This window comes from Herpailurus yagouaroundi, unplaced genomic scaffold, assembly GCF_014898765.1.
Source record: "Herpailurus yagouaroundi ecotype Mexico unplaced genomic scaffold, PumYag 182, whole genome shotgun sequence".
Taxonomy (NCBI): domain Eukaryota; kingdom Metazoa; phylum Chordata; class Mammalia; order Carnivora; family Felidae; genus Herpailurus; species Herpailurus yagouaroundi.
The window spans coordinates 59,487,229-59,504,367 of NW_024412413.1; the positions used below are offsets into that span (position 1 = coordinate 59,487,229).

At 46.0% G+C, this 17,139-nt stretch overlaps 2 protein-coding genes and 2 non-coding genes across 5 annotated transcripts in view; all 4 read left to right on the forward strand.

The window, feature by feature from the left end:
* The first annotated feature begins 5,059 nt into the window (after window positions 1-5,059).
* On the forward strand, window positions 5,060-11,922 carry ATP5F1B (ATP synthase F1 subunit beta). Its single transcript, XM_040491689.1, has 10 exons — window positions 5,060-5,228; window positions 5,703-5,885; window positions 6,116-6,290; window positions 7,384-7,505; window positions 7,752-7,936; window positions 8,672-8,830; window positions 8,963-9,085; window positions 9,999-10,211; window positions 10,636-10,837; window positions 11,657-11,922. The coding sequence occupies exons 1-10, from the start codon at window positions 5,102-5,104 to the stop codon at window positions 11,752-11,754; spliced, it is 1,587 nt and encodes a 528-aa protein (XP_040347623.1). The 5' UTR covers window positions 5,060-5,101; the 3' UTR covers window positions 11,755-11,922.
* On the forward strand, window positions 5,951-6,025 carry LOC121041128 (small nucleolar RNA SNORD59). Its single transcript, XR_005795575.1, has one exon. It is a non-coding gene; the product is annotated as a small nucleolar RNA SNORD59 (small nucleolar RNA).
* Window positions 7,591-7,661, forward strand: LOC121041127 (small nucleolar RNA SNORD59). Its single transcript, XR_005795574.1, has one exon. It is a non-coding gene; the product is annotated as a small nucleolar RNA SNORD59 (small nucleolar RNA).
* Window positions 11,923-13,608: 1,686 nt separating the features above from the next.
* Window positions 13,609-17,139, forward strand: part of BAZ2A (bromodomain adjacent to zinc finger domain 2A) — a 34,980-nt gene continuing 31,449 nt past the window's right edge. The window contains exon 1 of one of the 2 annotated variants that reach the window (XM_040491691.1): window positions 13,609-13,786. The gene's annotated coding sequence lies outside the window, so the exon portion shown is untranslated. Of the gene's footprint in view, window positions 13,787-15,058; window positions 15,088-17,139 lie in introns of those variants that run through there. The other variant, XM_040491692.1, reaches the window with a different exon arrangement.

Sequence of the window (17,139 nt, forward strand, 5' to 3'; positions counted from 1 at the left end):
AAAAAACTAACATAGGTTGGGGCACCTGGCTGGCTCGGTCGGTAGAGCATGTGACTCTTGATCTCAGGTTTGTAAGTTCGATCCCCACATTGGGTGTAGAGATTACTTAAAAGTAAAATATTAAAAAAAACAAAACAGGTTAAAAGCTATTAGGTTAAAGGATAAGTGCTGTACTAGAAAATATTTAACATTTTTTTTCTTAACATTTATTTATTTATGAGACAGCATGAACGGGGGAGGGTCAGAGAGAGAGGGAGACACAGAATCCAAAACAGGCTCTGGGCTCTGAGCTGTCAGCACAGAGCCCAATGCGGGGCTCAAACTCACGGACCGCAAGATCATGACCTGAGCCGAAGTAGGACGCTTAACCGACTGAGCCACCCAGGTGCCCCTTAACAACCTTTAACAAATATTTGAAGAGTGTGCGACTTCGGCTCAGGTCATGATCTCACGGTTTGTGAGTTCGAGCCCCGCGTCAGGCTCTGCTGACAGCTCAGAGCCTGGAGCCTGCTTCGGATTCTGTGTCTCCCTCTCTCCTTCAAAAATAAACATTAACAAAACATAAATTTAAGGGGTGCCTGGGTGGCTCAGTCGATTGAGCATCCAACTTCTGCCCAGGTCATGATCTTGCGTGAGTTTGAGCGCTGCATTAGCCCCGCATTCGGATCCTGTGTCTCCCTTTCTCTTTGTGCCCCTCCCCTGCTCGTGCTCTGCCCTGGTCTCTCAAAAATGAATAAGTGTTTAAAAAACATTTTTTTAACATAATTTAAGTCAACATTTCTAGGAATTTATGGAAGAAGTATTAGTGCACACTGTGTACAAGATTTATTTTTCATTCATTATTGCATGTAATAGCCATTTGAAACAATCCAAGTGACCATTAATAGGGTAAAATAAATTATTACATGTTCTTAGGGCATTATGTGCAGTCATAATCAATAAAATAGATGTATTGGGGCTTCTGGCTGGCTCAGTTGGTACAGCAAGTGATTCTTGATCTTGGGGTTGTGAGTTTGAGCCCCAAGTTGGGCATAAAGATTTACTTAAAATCTTTAAAATTTAAAGAAAAGAGTAAATGTACTGACACAAGGTTCTGCAAAACAAAGGTCATAAAACTTAATTTTTCTGGGGGCACCTGGGCTAAGTCAGTAGAGCATGTGACTCTTGCTCTCAGGGTTGTAAGTTTGAGCCCCACGTTGGGTGTAGAGGTTACTGAAAAAGCGGCTCCTGGCTGTCTCAGTCAGAAGAGCTTGTGACTATTGATCTTGGGGTTGTTAGTTCAAGCCCCACATTGTGTATGGAGATTACTTAAAAATGAAATCTTTAAAAAAAATTACTAAATAAAAATAAAAGTTTTCTGCAGTGTGCTTCCACTAAGGTTTAAAAAGATGCAAGGGTGGGGGTGGTATATAAAGTTCTATGTGTAAGGAATTGGATTGAAAGTGAATGGGGTATATGCAAAACTTTTAGTAAGAAAGGGGAAGTGTGATTTTGGGGGTAATTGTACTGTTGAAAGGATTTATTTCCTGTGTATCAAGAATATGTTCATGTATTACTTGTGTAAAGAAAAAAACCAAAACTGGTGTTACAAGACAGCATTCAATTTCTGACAGCATTCAATTTTTTTTTTAAATTTTGAGACAGACAGGGTGAGTGGGGGAGGGGCAGAGAGAGGGGGAAAGAGCCTGCTTGGGAGCAGGCTCCACACTGTGCAGAGCTCCATGCGGGGCTTGAAATAATAAACCATGAGATCATGAACTAAGCCGAAATCAAGAGTTGGTCGCTTAACCAATGAGCCCCCCAGGCAACCCTCTGAGGTAGAACTTTTAAGGATTACATTTGGGAATGACTGAGGAGTTAAGATGCTTAAGTGAAATGTGAGTGTGAAATTAATTGGAATTCAGAGGTTAAAGAACTCTAGAAGCTAGAATATTGCATGGATTGTTTTCATGAATTTGAAATCATCCAAAATGATAATAAAAAATGTAGAGACAAAAACATCCTAGCCATTACAGGGTACTAGAAGAATGTGTGGCATGACCAAATAAAATTGGTAAGTTTTTCAGTCACACATTATGCAGTCATTTGGAATTAACTTCAGGTAAAAAGCCAGATTAGGTCTACGTGGTTTCTATTGTCTCATTATAAATAGCTTCTGTTTCAAGTAAAATATTACCTTGGGCTATCCGGGAATCAAGAAACATGATAAAGGACCAAAACATACCAGAACTCTAAACTAAATGACACAATTTGTTCAGAAAGGTCCATCTCAATTCAAGCTAACCACGTTTACATTTATTTTAGACAGTATTTACAAATTTAGCAGCTTTTCTGATTTCAGAACAGGACCTAAAGTTGCTGAGGGCAAACACTGACAGCAAAAATAAGTTCACAAACTTCAGGGGTCCCTGGGTAGCTCAGTCTGTTAAGCGTCCAACTTTTGGGTTTCGGCTCAGGTCATGATCCCATGGTTCATGAGATTGAGCCCCGAGTCAGGCTATGCGCTGACATCACAGAGCCTGCTTGGGATTCTCTCCCCCACCCTCTCTTTCTGCCCCTCCCCTGCTTGTGTGTAAGTGCTCTTTCTCAAAATAAGTAAACATTAAAAAGTTCACAAGCTTGGGGCTGGGTGGTTCAGTCAGTTAAGCGTCTGACTTCCACTCAGATCAGGATCTCACGGTTCACGACTTCCAGCCCCACAATGGGCTCTGTGCTGACAGCTCAGAGCCTGGAGCCTGCTTCATTCAGATCTTGTGTCTCCCTCTCTCTCTGCCCCTCCCTCGCTTGCATTCTCTCTCTCTCTCTGTCTCTCTGTCTCTCTCTCTCTCTCAAAAATATATAAACATTAAAAAAAATTTTTTTTAAGTTCACAAACATGCATAATGGAGAAACATCTCTTAGACATCTACCTTCGTAACATTGAAAGTTAGCATTGCAATGTGATTCAAAGATGTTTACTGATAACTCAAATATCCAAGAAAAAGTTAAATTACTTGATTATCTGCTAAGGGCACAAAGAAATATGTGGCACATTTGAAAAAGCAATGAGCTTCAGTTATCTGGAAATTTATGAAAATCTAATACCTGGGTTTAGTGAAGTGTCAGGATAAATGTGTTTGATGATTAATAAAATTTTGGCCAAGACCAAAGTTGGTGATACAAAACCAAAGGATCTTAACACTAAGTCAATAGTAAGTTGTAATACTAGCTGACATAAATACAGTGTTAATTATGTGCCAGGTATTGTTTTAAATGCTGCTTTCATTAATAATCTTAAATCTCAGAACAAACCCTATGAGATTATTTCCATTTTATTATTGCTTTTATAGATTAGAAAACTAATGCTCAGAGAATTTAACTTGCCCAATGACATCTATTAAGTAGCAAAACCAAGATTTTAACCTTGACAGTCTGGCTTCAGTGACAATACTCTAAGGAATATCCTAGCCTATCTATACAAACTTAAGCTCTAATAGTTGAGGGAGGCTAGTAAAATATATAGGATCTTATTAACTGGGACACTGTGCCCAGCCTAATGGAAAGCACACATGGGTCACAAATCAAAAATGTGGATTATGTCTTATGATGCAGCCCATTGAAATCTTTGACCCCACTTACCCAGGATATAAATCCCCAGTTTTCAAACCTAATTGGTTCTTTTCAGTCCTTATTTTACAGGATGTTTATGTGATTGGTGCTATTGACCACTTTCTCCTTAACATTGTCTTTCCTAATTCTTAACATGGTTTTGGTCCTCTGCTGCTTCCTTCGCTATTTTTCTCTACCTGCTCCATACATGTTGCTGTTTTCTTGGGTTCTTTCCCTTTTACTAGGCAAGATTACCCAAATTTTACATTCTCTTCCTGTTTTCTCCTTCAAATTCTTTAATAGCTCTACCTGCCAAACAGGAAAATTTTTCACTATCATTCAGAAAGATGAGAACTAATGGGAGTTGGTGGGGAAAAGTCTGGGAGGTAGCACCATTATGAACTCTATATAGCCAGGTTCTAATAGATTAAGGTCTCCAATCCCACCCCCAAACACAGAAAAGGATGCCCTGTTTCTGCTTTTCCATACTCCAGGAACACTTCCTCACACCTACCTCTGCCAGTCTCCATTCCATCCAAAGTACTGAGAGCTGGCTCCTGTTAATCTCCTTACTATCCCTTCTCTTTTTTCCTTCACCTCTATCGAACCTTCCTCACCTGCAGTTAAAACAAAAGGAGCATACGGTTTCATGCAAACGTGTGCTTGGAATAGTCTTCCTACTTTATCCTAGGAATTTCTACTCGGTTTCACAACAGGTATATCCATCTCCTACTGTTAGAGGCAATTCCCCTACATCTCTAGGTGACCCATATTTATCCCCTCTTTCGTGCACCCACTTAACCCTGTACTAATCAGGACCCATCACATTTTACTGCACTGTTTTCTGTTTTTAAAAGGGAGGTCTTATCTTTTGTTTCCTCAGTGCCTAGCACACATCTGTTAAGTGACTGGGTTCCATTAATTTCTTTCATTGTACGGTTTAAAGTGATTTAGATTGTCCGGATTCGTGACATGCTGAAGGGCCTGGAAGCTTCCAAGAGTACTACTGCAAAAGAAAAACCGAGTTCTGAGTCTGGAGAAGTCTCCGGACTTTTCCAAGGTCACCGTCAGTGGTGTTTCCCCAGGCTACTACTTCCCCAACCCCCGCCCCTGAGACTGTCAACCTACTTCAAAGTCCTATCTAAGGTGAGAGCCCAAGGACAGTCAAAAACAGCCCACGTGCTTCACAAGAGGAACTCTGCCCCTTTCTTAAACGTAGTTCCGCCAAGTACTCTCTCCAATTGACATCGCTGTTGTCCAATTACATTTCGAGTCTCTGAGGGGTGCCCCTTACCAGACAATATCCAATGAAAAAGAAGGAATTCAGATTGGCACCAATTTTGGCCAATGGTTGAAAAGATCAGAGATTATTAACCTATAGGAGCAGCACTGAGAGTGATATTCAGCAAACTCATCCAATGGACTTGCTTACTGAAGAGTAGGCCTCTCCCCAACGGCGGGGGAGTTGGCGGCCCGGACCGCAGCAGCGCTCAGTCCCCACCCGAGCTCCGCCATGTTGGGTTTCGTGGGCCGTGTGGCCGCTACCTCGGCCTCCGGGGCCTTGCGGGGACTCAGCTCTTCAGCGCCGCTACCCCAAGCCCAGGTCTTACTGCGGGCCACCCCGGCGGTGCTCCAGCCTGGTAAGTGCCTTCCTCTAGGAGCTAGGGTTTTTTCTGCCGCCCCATGACCTTGAGCCGGGGGCAGATTTTCACTTGGGCCTAAAAGCTGTCTCTGGTGTTAGAAGGACGTCAGGGCCAGCGACCTGCCCTCTAATGGCGGGAGAACCAGAATAGGACGCCCACGGGAGCTTTCTTAGACCTAATTCGTCTCATTTTGGAAAAGGAGTTCTCTGTGACGGAAAAGTGCGGGCAGGTGCACTGACCTTCCTGTGAATGGGGGCACTGAGCTCTCGAATCATGGGGTTTTGTGCATGGGAAAATTGTGCAGACGCATTCTCGGTTGTTGCGCGGCCTTCCCTCCGGACTCGTCTTACTAGCAAGCGAGACGAGGCCGGTCATGGGCCGAATTTACCAGTTCTTGGGGGTTAAGACGGGGCTTCCGATTACCACTAACAGCCCTGACCCCGATTTCTTCCAATCTTTTTTGTTTGTTAGCTAGAGACTATGCCGCCCAAACATCTCCTTCGCCGAAGGCAGGCGCTGCCACCGGGCGCATCGTGGCAGTCATCGGTGCTGTGGTGGATGTCCAGTTTGATGAGGGACTACCACCCATCCTAAATGCCCTAGAAGTGCAAGGCAGGGACACCAGACTGGTTTTGGAGGTGGCTCAGCATTTGGGTAAGTAGAATTTGTTAGAAATAGTAAAGAGCTTGTTTAGTCCAAATTTCCCCCACATCAGTCTTCCTTCTATGATGATTTTATCAAAATGACTTTCGTTCTTCTGAGTATGCTGAAGCCACATTTAGGTACTGAGAAGGAGTCTTGGTTGATTTAGGCCTTTCAGCCAGCTGAACTTCATCATATGAAGCCAACTTGTCCTTCTGTATAACCTGCAATGCCTTTAACAGGTGAGAGCACGGTAAGGACTATTGCCATGGATGGTACAGAAGGCTTGGTTAGGGGCCAGAAAGTCCTGGATTCTGGTGCACCAATCAAAATTCCTGTTGGTCCTGAGACCTTGGGCAGAATCATGAATGTCATTGGAGAACCTATTGATGAGAGAGGTCCCATCAAAACCAAACAGTAAGTATGCCTCCTCCTGTATCTACATGCAAAGGAACTGCTTTTTCTGTAGGTTGTTTTGGGGTTTTTGTTTTAAGTAAGCTCTACATCATACCTGGGGCTTGAACTCCAGAGCCACATGCTCAAGTAGACTGAGCCAGTCAGACACCCCTCTTGCAGTTTTGTACATTAAGGCAACACCTAGTGTAGCAAAATTTTCCTGCAGAGAATACTTAAAATGCTGATACTGTTATTAAAACCACAAATGTAGTTTTTTCTGAGGAAAATTGAGAATGTAGAAGTTATAATTTTAGAAAACTTGATTCTTAGGACTCAAATTGATTATTTAAGTGACTTTTAATACCAATGGCTTAGGTTGTGGAGTTTCCAGAAGTAGCAAGTCTTTGTATTTCCTAATGATATATGAAGAAGTGCTGTTAGGTTAGGGCTTATTAAAAAGAAAATCTTTATGACGGTTAGGAAATGGGGACAGGGACCTGGGTGGCTCAGTCAGTTAAGGGTCTGATCTAGCCTCAAATCATGATCTCACGGTTCATGGGAATGAGCTCTGTGTCGGGCTCTGCAAGGACAGTGTCGAGCCTGCTTGGGATTCTCTCCCTCTTTCTCTCTCTGCCCCTTCCCTGCTGGCTCTCGCTCGCTCGCTCGCTCTCAAAAATAAATAAACATAAAATTTTTTAAAATGTTAGGAAATGGGATCATTGCTTCGTGAGATAATGGAATTCCCTTTATTGCAGAACATTAGGCTAGGTGCCACATGACAACTTGTGTGGAGTGTTACATAAGAAGTGAGAGGGACACCTGGGTGGCTCAGTCGGTTGAGCGGCTGACTTCCGCTCAAGTCATGATCTTGCAGTCCGTGAGTTTGAGCCCCATATCAGGCTCTGTGCTGATAGCTCGGAGCCTGGAGCCTGTTTCAGATTCTGTGTCTCCTTCTCTCTGACCCTCCCCTATTCATGCTCTGTCTGTCTCTGTCTCAAAAATAAATAAACATTAAAAAAAAAATAAGAGGTGAGACTATGAGTAAAGGGTTAGAATTGGGAGGAAACTTTCAACAGGATGAATAGACTCTGCTCCTCTTTTCCAACCTTTACAGATTTGCAGCTATTCATGCTGAGGCTCCTGAGTTCATGGAGATGAGTGTTGAGCAGGAAATTCTGGTTACTGGTATCAAGGTTGTGGATCTGCTGGCTCCCTATGCCAAGGGTGGCAAAATTGGTATGTTACTGGTGGTACATATTTTCCAAACCTAACGTGGGAAGAAAAAATCCTATCATGTAATGAGTGGGTACTGAGATCTATCCCTCACTGATGAGTAGCTTCTGACTTTCGTTCTTCTGAGTTTGCTGAAGCCAGATGCCATTCCTGAGAAGGGAAAAGAGAAAAAAGGGTTTTTTTGTTTTTTGAAGTTTGCTTAATTGGGAACACAGCACTCAAATATTGCTTCTTTTCAACCTCTTCCAGGGCTGTTTGGTGGTGCTGGAGTTGGCAAGACTGTACTGATCATGGAGTTAATCAACAATGTAGCCAAAGCCCACGGTGGTTACTCTGTGTTTGCTGGTGTTGGTGAGAGGACCCGTGAAGGCAATGACTTATACCATGAAATGATTGAGTCTGGTGTTATCAACTTAAAAGATGCTACCTCCAAGGTAAGGAGTAAGCTGATTTATGTTCACATAGTAGTTGTGCCAGGAAACCATTTTAGTTGACTGCAATGCTAGCTGAAACCCTGTGTTAGAGTTTCATTTTAGTGTCCTAGGACACTTTTTTTTTTAAACTTTTTTGTAATGTTTATTTTTGAGAGAGAGACAGTGTGAGCAGGGGAGGGGCAGAGAGAAAGGGAGACACAGAATCTGAAGCAGGCTCCGGGCTCTGAGCTGTCAGCAGAGCCCGACGCGGGGCTCGAACTCACAGACCGTGAGATCATAACCTGAGCTGAGGTCAGAAACTTAACCCGACTGAGCCAACCCAGGCGACCCACAAAGGAAATTCTTGACAGTGTTTTCCCCCAACAATCTAATACATTAACACACATTTTCTTTTCTCTTTGATATCAGATTACATTTTCAGACTTTGTTTTTAGTAGGTAGTCCCATCATTTGAAAGTTAATTTTGGGAAGCTGGAGGTAATTCAGATATCTCAAATAGCCCTATTTTGTGCCCTTCACTTAGTCTTATTTCCTATTTCAGGAGTTTTGCTTCAATAACATAAGAAATCTTTGTGGTGTTTGAAGCACGTCTCTAAAAGGGAAAAGAAATTTGCAAATCATAATGACACTTGCTGAGAAGGAGGGTTTTTTGGTAGTTTCTCTGGTTTGGGGACCTTGGGCATATGGCTTCCATATTCCTCTCCCAGGTTTTCTGATTGTGTATGATTACTTCAGGTAGCACTAGTGTATGGTCAAATGAATGAACCACCTGGTGCTCGCGCCCGGGTAGCTCTGACTGGACTGACGGTTGCTGAATACTTCAGAGACCAAGAGGGTCAAGATGTACTGCTCTTTATCGATAACATCTTTCGTTTCACCCAGGCTGGCTCTGAGGTAAGAGAAGAAGGTTTGGGAGGATCTGTTTCATTTGACCTTTTTATGGAATGATGCAGATGAGGCTAAAGATGTAGACACCTAAAACCTGTGTTCTCATTCCCCCTTCTTTTCTTTTTTTTTTTCCTATAGGTGTCTGCTCTATTGGGTAGAATCCCTTCTGCGGTGGGCTATCAGCCTACCCTGGCCACTGACATGGGTACCATGCAGGAAAGAATCACCACCACCAAGAAGGGATCTATTACCTCTGTGCAGGTAAGAAAAATGAAATGGATGAAGGTCTAATTTATGTAAAGTTAGATACAGAGAAATATAAAACCTAGTTACTTCTCTCTCGAGGTTTGTTTTTTATTTTTTTTAATGTTTATTTATTTTTGAGAGAGAGACAGCACAAGTGGGGGAGGGGCAGAGAGAAAGGGAAACACAGAATCTGAAGCAGGCTCCAGGCTCTGAGCTGTCAGCACAGATGCAGGGCTTGAACTCACAGATCGTGAGATCATGACCTAAGCCCAAGTCAGACGCTTAGCCAACTGAGCCACCCAGGTGTCCCTCAAGGTTTTTAACAAGGTTAATGAGCTCCCTGAAATAATGTGTAATATTCTATGGATTCATGTTAGAGACTAAAAAGTTAAGAAATGCTCCTTTAAGGTAGTTAAAGGCATGTATGTGAATGTAGATTACAGAGTGTAGAGGTTTCTAGCCTGAGGAGTCTGGAGATGCATGGAAACTGGACATTAATCATGCAGTGTATTTATGCACTGTACTTATGTGCTACACTATGCATTTTCAGACATATATATGTAGATGGTATAAACAGTAAAATTATCTAAAGGGTCTAAATTGTAGTAACTTTCAGTGAGGCATTGCAATCGTGCAAGGTTTTTTGTTTTTAACTAAAAGTGTGAGTATCACTATAATAGGGTTAAAATGTAGGATGAAGAACAAAAGGAATGACAATGAAAATTTTTCATCACCGCTTGGAGGGACCAGATCATCTATAAGCTCACTCAGCAGGTATTAGGGATGGTAAGAAGTCTTTTTAGGGGTGGACTCTTAAATGCTAAGAAGTTGTAATGAAATAATGAGGAGAGGTCAGAAAGGCGGCGTGGCTTTTAAACAGAATTATTTGGCTTCTTGCTGCTCTTCATGGGTTCTTGACTCACTCTAGGCTATCTATGTGCCTGCTGATGACTTGACGGACCCTGCCCCTGCCACTACCTTTGCCCATTTGGATGCTACCACTGTGCTGTCCCGTGCTATTGCTGAGTTGGGCATCTATCCAGCTGTGGATCCTCTGGATTCCACCTCTCGAATTATGGATCCCAACATTGTTGGAAATGAGCATTATGATGTTGCCCGTGGGGTACAAAAGATCCTACAGGTGAGTACTGCAGGTGAGATCAGTGACTAGAAAGTCATATAGTGGGTATATGGGTACTATATTAAGACCAAAGCCTTCCTGGTGACTTGTGTGATTTGCTTTGGAGCAAAGAGGAGACCTGCAGTTTCTATTAAAGAGTATTAATGAGGGTCTCTTGGGTTTCCAGGTACTTAGATTTAGAATCCATTTTTTCCTAATGGCAGTAGACTAGAAGTGGGGAGAATAAGACACTGATCTTAGCTGAGGGCCCTCATGCTTCCAAGCATGTAATTTCACCACTAACTATTTCACTTGCAAAGTGAGGTAATGTGCTAAAATGCTTTGTACTAAGCTCAGTGTGAATACAAGGTGGTATTAACCCTGAGGTTTTTGTCCAAATTTAAAAGAATCTGAATATTTATTCAGGCCTCCTGTTTTCTCACAGGACTACAAATCTCTCCAGGACATCATTGCTATCCTGGGTATGGATGAACTTTCTGAGGAAGACAAGTTGACTGTGTCCCGTGCACGGAAAATACAGCGTTTCTTGTCTCAGCCATTCCAGGTTGCTGAGGTTTTCACAGGTCATATGGGGAAGCTGGTACCTCTGAAGGAGACCATCAAAGGTTTCCAGCAGATTTTGGCAGGTGAGACTGCCAGTATAAAGCTGAATATAAAATAGCAGAGAAGCTGAAATCTCTTTAATGTTCACTGTGCTATGTTCCCATGCCAGCCATCATCAAGCAATGTATAAGCATGTTGTGCCTAAAGAATTTTTTTAGTTAAAAACTATTGTCTGTCAGTGTTCTTTGGAAATAGTCTACTTCTGAGAGTGAAACTTGTATCACTTGATTGTTGTCATCCAATACTCAACACTTAACTGAGTGCTTTCAGTCCTAGCTACTCTTCTGAGTGAATTACAGATCCTTGTTTTTACAAATTAGGAAAATTGAAGCACAGAAAAGTTTAAAATAACAGGTTCTGATACCATCCAGCCAAGGTAGAGAGCAAGAATTTGAACCCAGATTATGTGGCCAGGACCATTTATTCTTAATCCCTACTATATCGTCTTGTAAATTGGATTTTTTTTTTTTTTAATTTTTTTTTTCAACCTTTATTTATTTTTGGGACAGAGAGAGACAGAGCATGAACGGGGGAGGGGCAGAGAGAGAGGGAGACACAGCATCGGAAACAGGCTCCAGGCTCTGAGCCATCAGCCCAGAGCCCGACGCGGGGCTCGAACTCACAGACCGCGAGATCGTGACCTGGCTGAAGTCGGACGCTTAACCGACTGCGCCACCCAGGCGCCCCCTATAAATTGGATTTAAGACAGAAGTTTGTTAAAAGATTTCTTGGATGACACAAATTTATCGTATTCTGACTGGTCGCCCCAAGTGGTGAAGTATTTATATACCACAAAAAGTTTATCTTTCCACTTCTCACCATTGAATTTTTTTCCCATACAGGTGAATATGACCATCTCCCAGAACAGGCCTTCTATATGGTGGGACCCATTGAGGAAGCTGTGGCAAAAGCTGATAAGCTGGCTGAAGAGCATTCGTGAGGAAATCCTTTTGGCAAACTAAGCGCTTGTCCTCTGTGCTGTACTTTTCCTTGCCCCTAATCCAAAAATCTGTTTGCTCCTTAGGCCACAATCAGAGCCTTGATTGAAGACATTGTGTTCTGTCTGAAGAGTATTTAAGGTTTCCAATAAAATGTACACCTGTCAGAATTGGTCTGTTTTTCTTGGTCCTGACAACATAACCAACACTGAACATTAGAGTGGCTGTAAGAAACAGCACAAAGTAGACCACATATGTTTGAAATGGGGTCATCAAAAATGAAAAGCCATTGTCTTGATGGACAACTGTGGGTCTTGTGAGGGGTTCCCTGTAGATGATGTGATCTCAATAGTAGGGCCTCAGCTTTGGCCTTTTTGTTATTTGTCAAAGCAAATTATTTGCTTCTTGAATATTCTATGTAGTTTATTCCTGCTGGTTAAAAAGCACGTATTTTTTATTTTTAGAAGAGTATATTGTGGAAAAATGGGTCTGGAGGGGACTATTCTAAGACAAAGCAGGGGTTAATGAATGAATCCAGTTTTTAGGAAATGAGTGTTCTGAAGGATTAATAAATATGCAAAGATTGAGTCAAAAGGGCCCCCCTCTTTTACCTAGGCTTTTTTTTTTTTTGGCTTTGCTCTTTCCCCTCCCCCCATCCTCCTTTTTTCAGAAAGTTCCTGACTACTGCCTGCTGATTTATATTTTGGGCAAACATACAGTTGTATGATTGTTTCAGGCAGTGCATGGTGTAAAATAACTATGAGGCCTAATCCTGAGCTCTGCTGAGATCCTTTAGGAAAGTTAGGGAGATTGAATCTTTAAAGGAATGCCAATTTCCAGAGTTTGTGGGGGTGGGGTTGGGCTTCTGAAATACATAATGGAATTAGATAAACTACCCTTCATTTTAGCCACTAAAAGTGCAGGGTTAGGAGTACTCCAAAGTATCGTTTCACAGTGAAACAAGTGCAAGGTCAGATTTGGTGCCCCTTAAGTGTTCTTTTCTGAGCCAGGGCCCATCTCCTACTGCCCTCTGGTGGTAGGACTGGAGGCTGCAAGAACTCTGATCTCACCATTTTGAAATCCATAAAGGCCATTTGCTGGGATGTGGTTCTTCGCTAATGACTGTTTACAAACCAGCTGGGGCTTTTGTCCTGAGGAGGAGCCTGCGTCTATAGGCTCCACCCCTGAGGCATTCAAGTTGGGTCGAAGCAGGGCGGGGACAAACAGATCCCAATTCAGAGGCCCCTGGGGGCTGAAGGTTGAGGAGGGGCCTTGGGAAAGGTGCCAGGGGTGGAGTAGAGGCCTGTAAGTTTCCTCCCATCTGCCTATGACGTCCTTGGCACTAGTCTCTCTTGTGTCATGATCTGGACAGAAGGTGGAGCCCCTGAGCCGACTGTGCCTGGTCGTTTGCTCCCAGAAAAGCCTGGATTTGGGGAAATGCTGAGTTATAGGGGTGGGGGCATTTTCTCCAGGTTCTGACTCCAATGGGTAAGAAACTGGTGCAGAAAGGCCCCAGGATATGGGTCAGCTCTTTCTGCTTTGTTTTTCCATGTTACCCAGATGCAGACCTGGTAACTGTGATCCTTAAGGTCGTTTGTATCCCTCCATCCCCTCCCCCACACGTTTACGTGCCTCAGCATTCATCGAGAACCTTCTCCCTCTCACTAGCTGCAACTATTTATTTCCTTCCCCCTTTACCACTCTCTTCTACCACGCCTCTGGAGTGTCAACACAGATCTAACCTTCCTCCATATTTCTCCTGGTTCTGCCCTGTCCTCGCCTCCTCCTCCCTCTCCACCCAGAGAAAGCCCCGCCCTTCCCTCCTCCCTCCCCACCCCAGTCTGTCACACAGGGACATCACCCTACAGCAGTTCAGGCTGTGGTTCGCAGGAAACATACATTGGCTTTTTGATTCGTGCTAGTTTCCAGCTCACAGTTTAGGAGGATCTAACACCAGCCTTCACGTGAAGGGGGAACCAAGGACAGTGAGGAGCTGGGTGGTCCCAGCCTTGGAGCCCTCCCAGCTGGACATGGGTAAGTATGAGGACCAGCCTGGGGGAAGGCCTGAAGGATGCCTACCTCCCTCCCTGGCTGACTCAGCAGGGGTGGGGCCTAACCTTTGCTCTTTTGGGGGGTGAAGGAGGGGAAACGGGACTATAGGGGCACAGGGCTCAGATAGTGAGGCTGCCGACCAAGGGATCATGAACATTGGCAAGCTCGGTTCCCAGGAAGAGCCTGAGACTGTGCACCTCAGGTCGGGGCTCTCCCCACCTCACTGTCTCCCCCACGCCCCCACACAGCCCCTTGCTCCTCCCCATTTAAGCTGCTGAAGATTCAAGTAATATTTTACAGTATTCACTGCTGGCCTCCCCCCCCCCCCCCCGCAAAGTAAAGCTCACTTTGGTTGCGTTGGAGAATTTTTAAGGTGCCTCTCTTCCCCTTATTTTCTCCCAGGCCTTTTAAGTCCCTGACTTCTCTCCTCCCCCACGGCGACCCACCACCAGGTGGGGGCTGCACTGAGCAGCTGCTTCCTGTTGCCCCAGAGGTTGCTGCAAGGGTGGTGGTGGTTGGGGGAAAACTGAAATAAAGCCGATTCTCACGGTCCCACAGCAGTCCCACTAGGGCTGCTAGTGGCGGCCCCCTAAGCTCCAGTCACTAACACTGAGTGAGAGAGTTGAAAGGCAGGATTGAGGTTGAAAGGCCTAGGAGGTCCTTGCCCTCGTGGCTTCCTGATTCCAGAAGCTTTTAAACGTGGGCAGTGCTGGGGGAAGGAGACTATGCCTTTCCACAGCTGTAGGAAATCGGGCCCTGTGGAGCTGAAACACAGAGAACCTGTTCACCTAGCAGGGCCTCTGTGTGTTACCCCCAGCAGCCTCGGCCTTCCTTCTCCCGCACCCCCACTCCTCCTTGGCGTCCTTGGGACTCTCACTGCCTTCCCGGCCCTCCTTTGTGAAGAGATCTTTGCCGGAGTCCCGAGAGCGCGGGCGGAGCTCTCCCAAGTCCTCCAGTTTGGACCCACCACCATCCCCCACTTCACCATAGAAGTTTGTCTCTTCTTCCTGGGATCTCTTCTCTTCCTCCATCTGGGATCCTTCCTGGTTCTGGCCCCTAGGAGACGCCACCCGCTTCCCCCTCCCCCAGCGGATTCTTCGCGACTGCCTTACCCAAGCGCTTGTCCTTACCCTAGTAGTTCCTGCCCCTTTAAGTGCTACCCCCCCCCCCCCCCCCCCCCCCCCCCGCCGGCGGCCCAGGGCTGGGGGAGGAGGCGCCGCCGCCGCCACCCGGCTCGGGCCACCTGCGCCGCCGCCGCTGCCCGCGGCCCGGCCCTGCTCCAGGTGAGGCCCGGCAACCCCATCCGATACCAGAGTCCCCGGGCAGGCCGCTCCTGCGGTCCCCTGCCCCGGGGATCCCCGCTGCCCGGGACTCAGGATCTGACCCTCCCCCTGCGGGAGCTGCCCTTCCTCTCTCCCCCGCACTATCTACTCGCCTATTTCTCCCCTGTCCTCTGCGACCGGAATCCGAAGCCGCCTCACGCTTCTCGGCCAACCTCTCCCGGGTACCCGTCCTGTTCTACACCCAGGATCTCCCCCCTCCCCCGCGCCTTCCTCGCCAGAAAAATCTCCCGCGGTCTGGGTTTCGCCTCCTCCCCTCTGGATCCAGAGCTTTCCCACGCCATCCTAACCTCCAATGGGAGGGGGAATAACCGCCACCCCAATTCCTCTTCCTCGTAGTAAGTGAAGGTTGGAGGGTTAGCCTAGGCTATAGGCACTTTCGGGCCCTGCTCCACTTAGACCTTCAAGTTCAACTAAGCCCCATCTAAAGCTTCTCTGTAGCTCTCACCCCACCCCACCCCTCCTGGAGTTTGGGGGTCCGACCTCAGCACCCGCCAACCAGTCTAGGTGGGAAAGGCCTTCTTGAACCTGGGGTGGGCTGATCCAGCTTAGGAACGCTCCTCCAGAGTCTGGGAATGGGGGGGAGGGGGGGTGGCAGAGAGGGCACACCCAGAATCTTCTGATTATGGGCTTAAGGGGCTGTTGGAAGATAGTGGGTGAGGGGCTGGAACTGAGCCTCTGAAGGTGTTGGGAGAGGCGTGGGAAGGTTAGCCTTCTCTGCTCAGATGCAAAAGTCCCCCACCCTAAGGAAGTTCAGACTTTCTCCATCCTCTTCTAAGACCACCATGGAGAAGCTCATTGGGGAGTTCCAAACAGGTATGTGGGTGAATCTGAGGGCGTACATACCAACTTGCAGAGAAGAGGAGGAGGGCTTATGGTCCTTTTGATGGGTTATAAGAGAATCTAGCCTCCCCAAAATATAGAGGGGGAGGAGACTGTTTTGCACTAACCTGAAAAGGGAGGGGAGCAAGTTGGAATGGTTATTGGGTTGGGGGCTTTCTCTCTACTAGACCATATTAACACTATAAACTATTCAGCCAGGGAGGGCAAGGGAAATCTTTAATAATTACGTCACCTCTATTGGGGAATTCCCCCGCTCCAAGTCCAGCAGTGCCCCTAGCTCTGCCCCTTCTTGTGCTTTCATCCTTCCCCCACTGTTCCCCACTCCAGGATGAGGGGACAGGGTGTCTGGATTTGCTTCAGACTTTGAGTCCTGTTCCATTGGCTGGGAGGTAGCTGGGGGGAGGAAAGGATGGTCGGCAGTGGTGTTGGGCTTGAATTCCAGGGATATCTGGAGGGGGAGAGAAAGAGAGGTGGGTAGAGGGATGCAAACAAATTCCCTTCTTTCTTCCTTTCTTTTTCTTCCTCCTCCCAGCCCCAGCCATCTGGCTCCAGAGTGGAGCCAGGCACTGTGGCAGCTGACCCCAGAGTCAGGGTGGTGCAGCAGGATCACAGGGAGGGTGAGAAAGGGGGAGCAGGTGCTAATTTTTCCCTTCTCATTTTCTTCATTACCCGTCCACTGGCGTGGCTTGAGAGAGGTTCAGAGTATTCCCTAGATATCCTTCTCACAGGTTGCTGAAAAGATGACCATTTGCCCCTTCCCCTTTCTAGTAGCTTCCTAAAGGGAGATGGGGTGGGTGATTGGCCACATCTGATGGGACTGAGGAATGTTTGGGGACATATGGGGTCAGTCTGCCCTCTGTTGTCTGAATGGTGGGGAGAAGCACAGCTGCTGCCTGGGGTGGCTTCTGACTAGAAGTAAATACCCAGCTGTTGGGCATATTGACACCCCACCCTCACCCTTCCTCAAAGAGTAAGGAAGATCTCTGCTTAGATGGGATGAGGAGGGGTCTCATTCAGGGAGGAAGGTAATTGAAGTCCTTCTGCACCAGATGGGAAGAGTGGATCCTGCCTCACTTTCTTTTCTAATCCCAGGTGGCCTTTCTATCCAAACACCCCTCTTTCCTACCGCTCCTGGCTGGGATAGTCCTAGGG

What these genes read in the sequence shown, in the direction of transcription:
- ATP5F1B (XM_040491689.1), top strand. Translation starts at nt 5,102, where the DNA reads ATGTTGGGTTTCGTGGGCCGTGTGGCCGCTACCTCGGCCTCCGGGGCC. An exon ending in TAAAAGATGCTACCTCCAAG is followed by an intron (nt 7,937 to 8,671) that starts GTAAGGAGTAAG and finishes TGATTACTTCAG; the next exon opens with GTAGCACTAGTGTATGGTCA. An exon ending in TCACCCAGGCTGGCTCTGAG is followed by an intron (nt 8,831 to 8,962) that starts GTAAGAGAAGAA and finishes TTTTTCCTATAG; the next exon opens with GTGTCTGCTCTATTGGGTAG.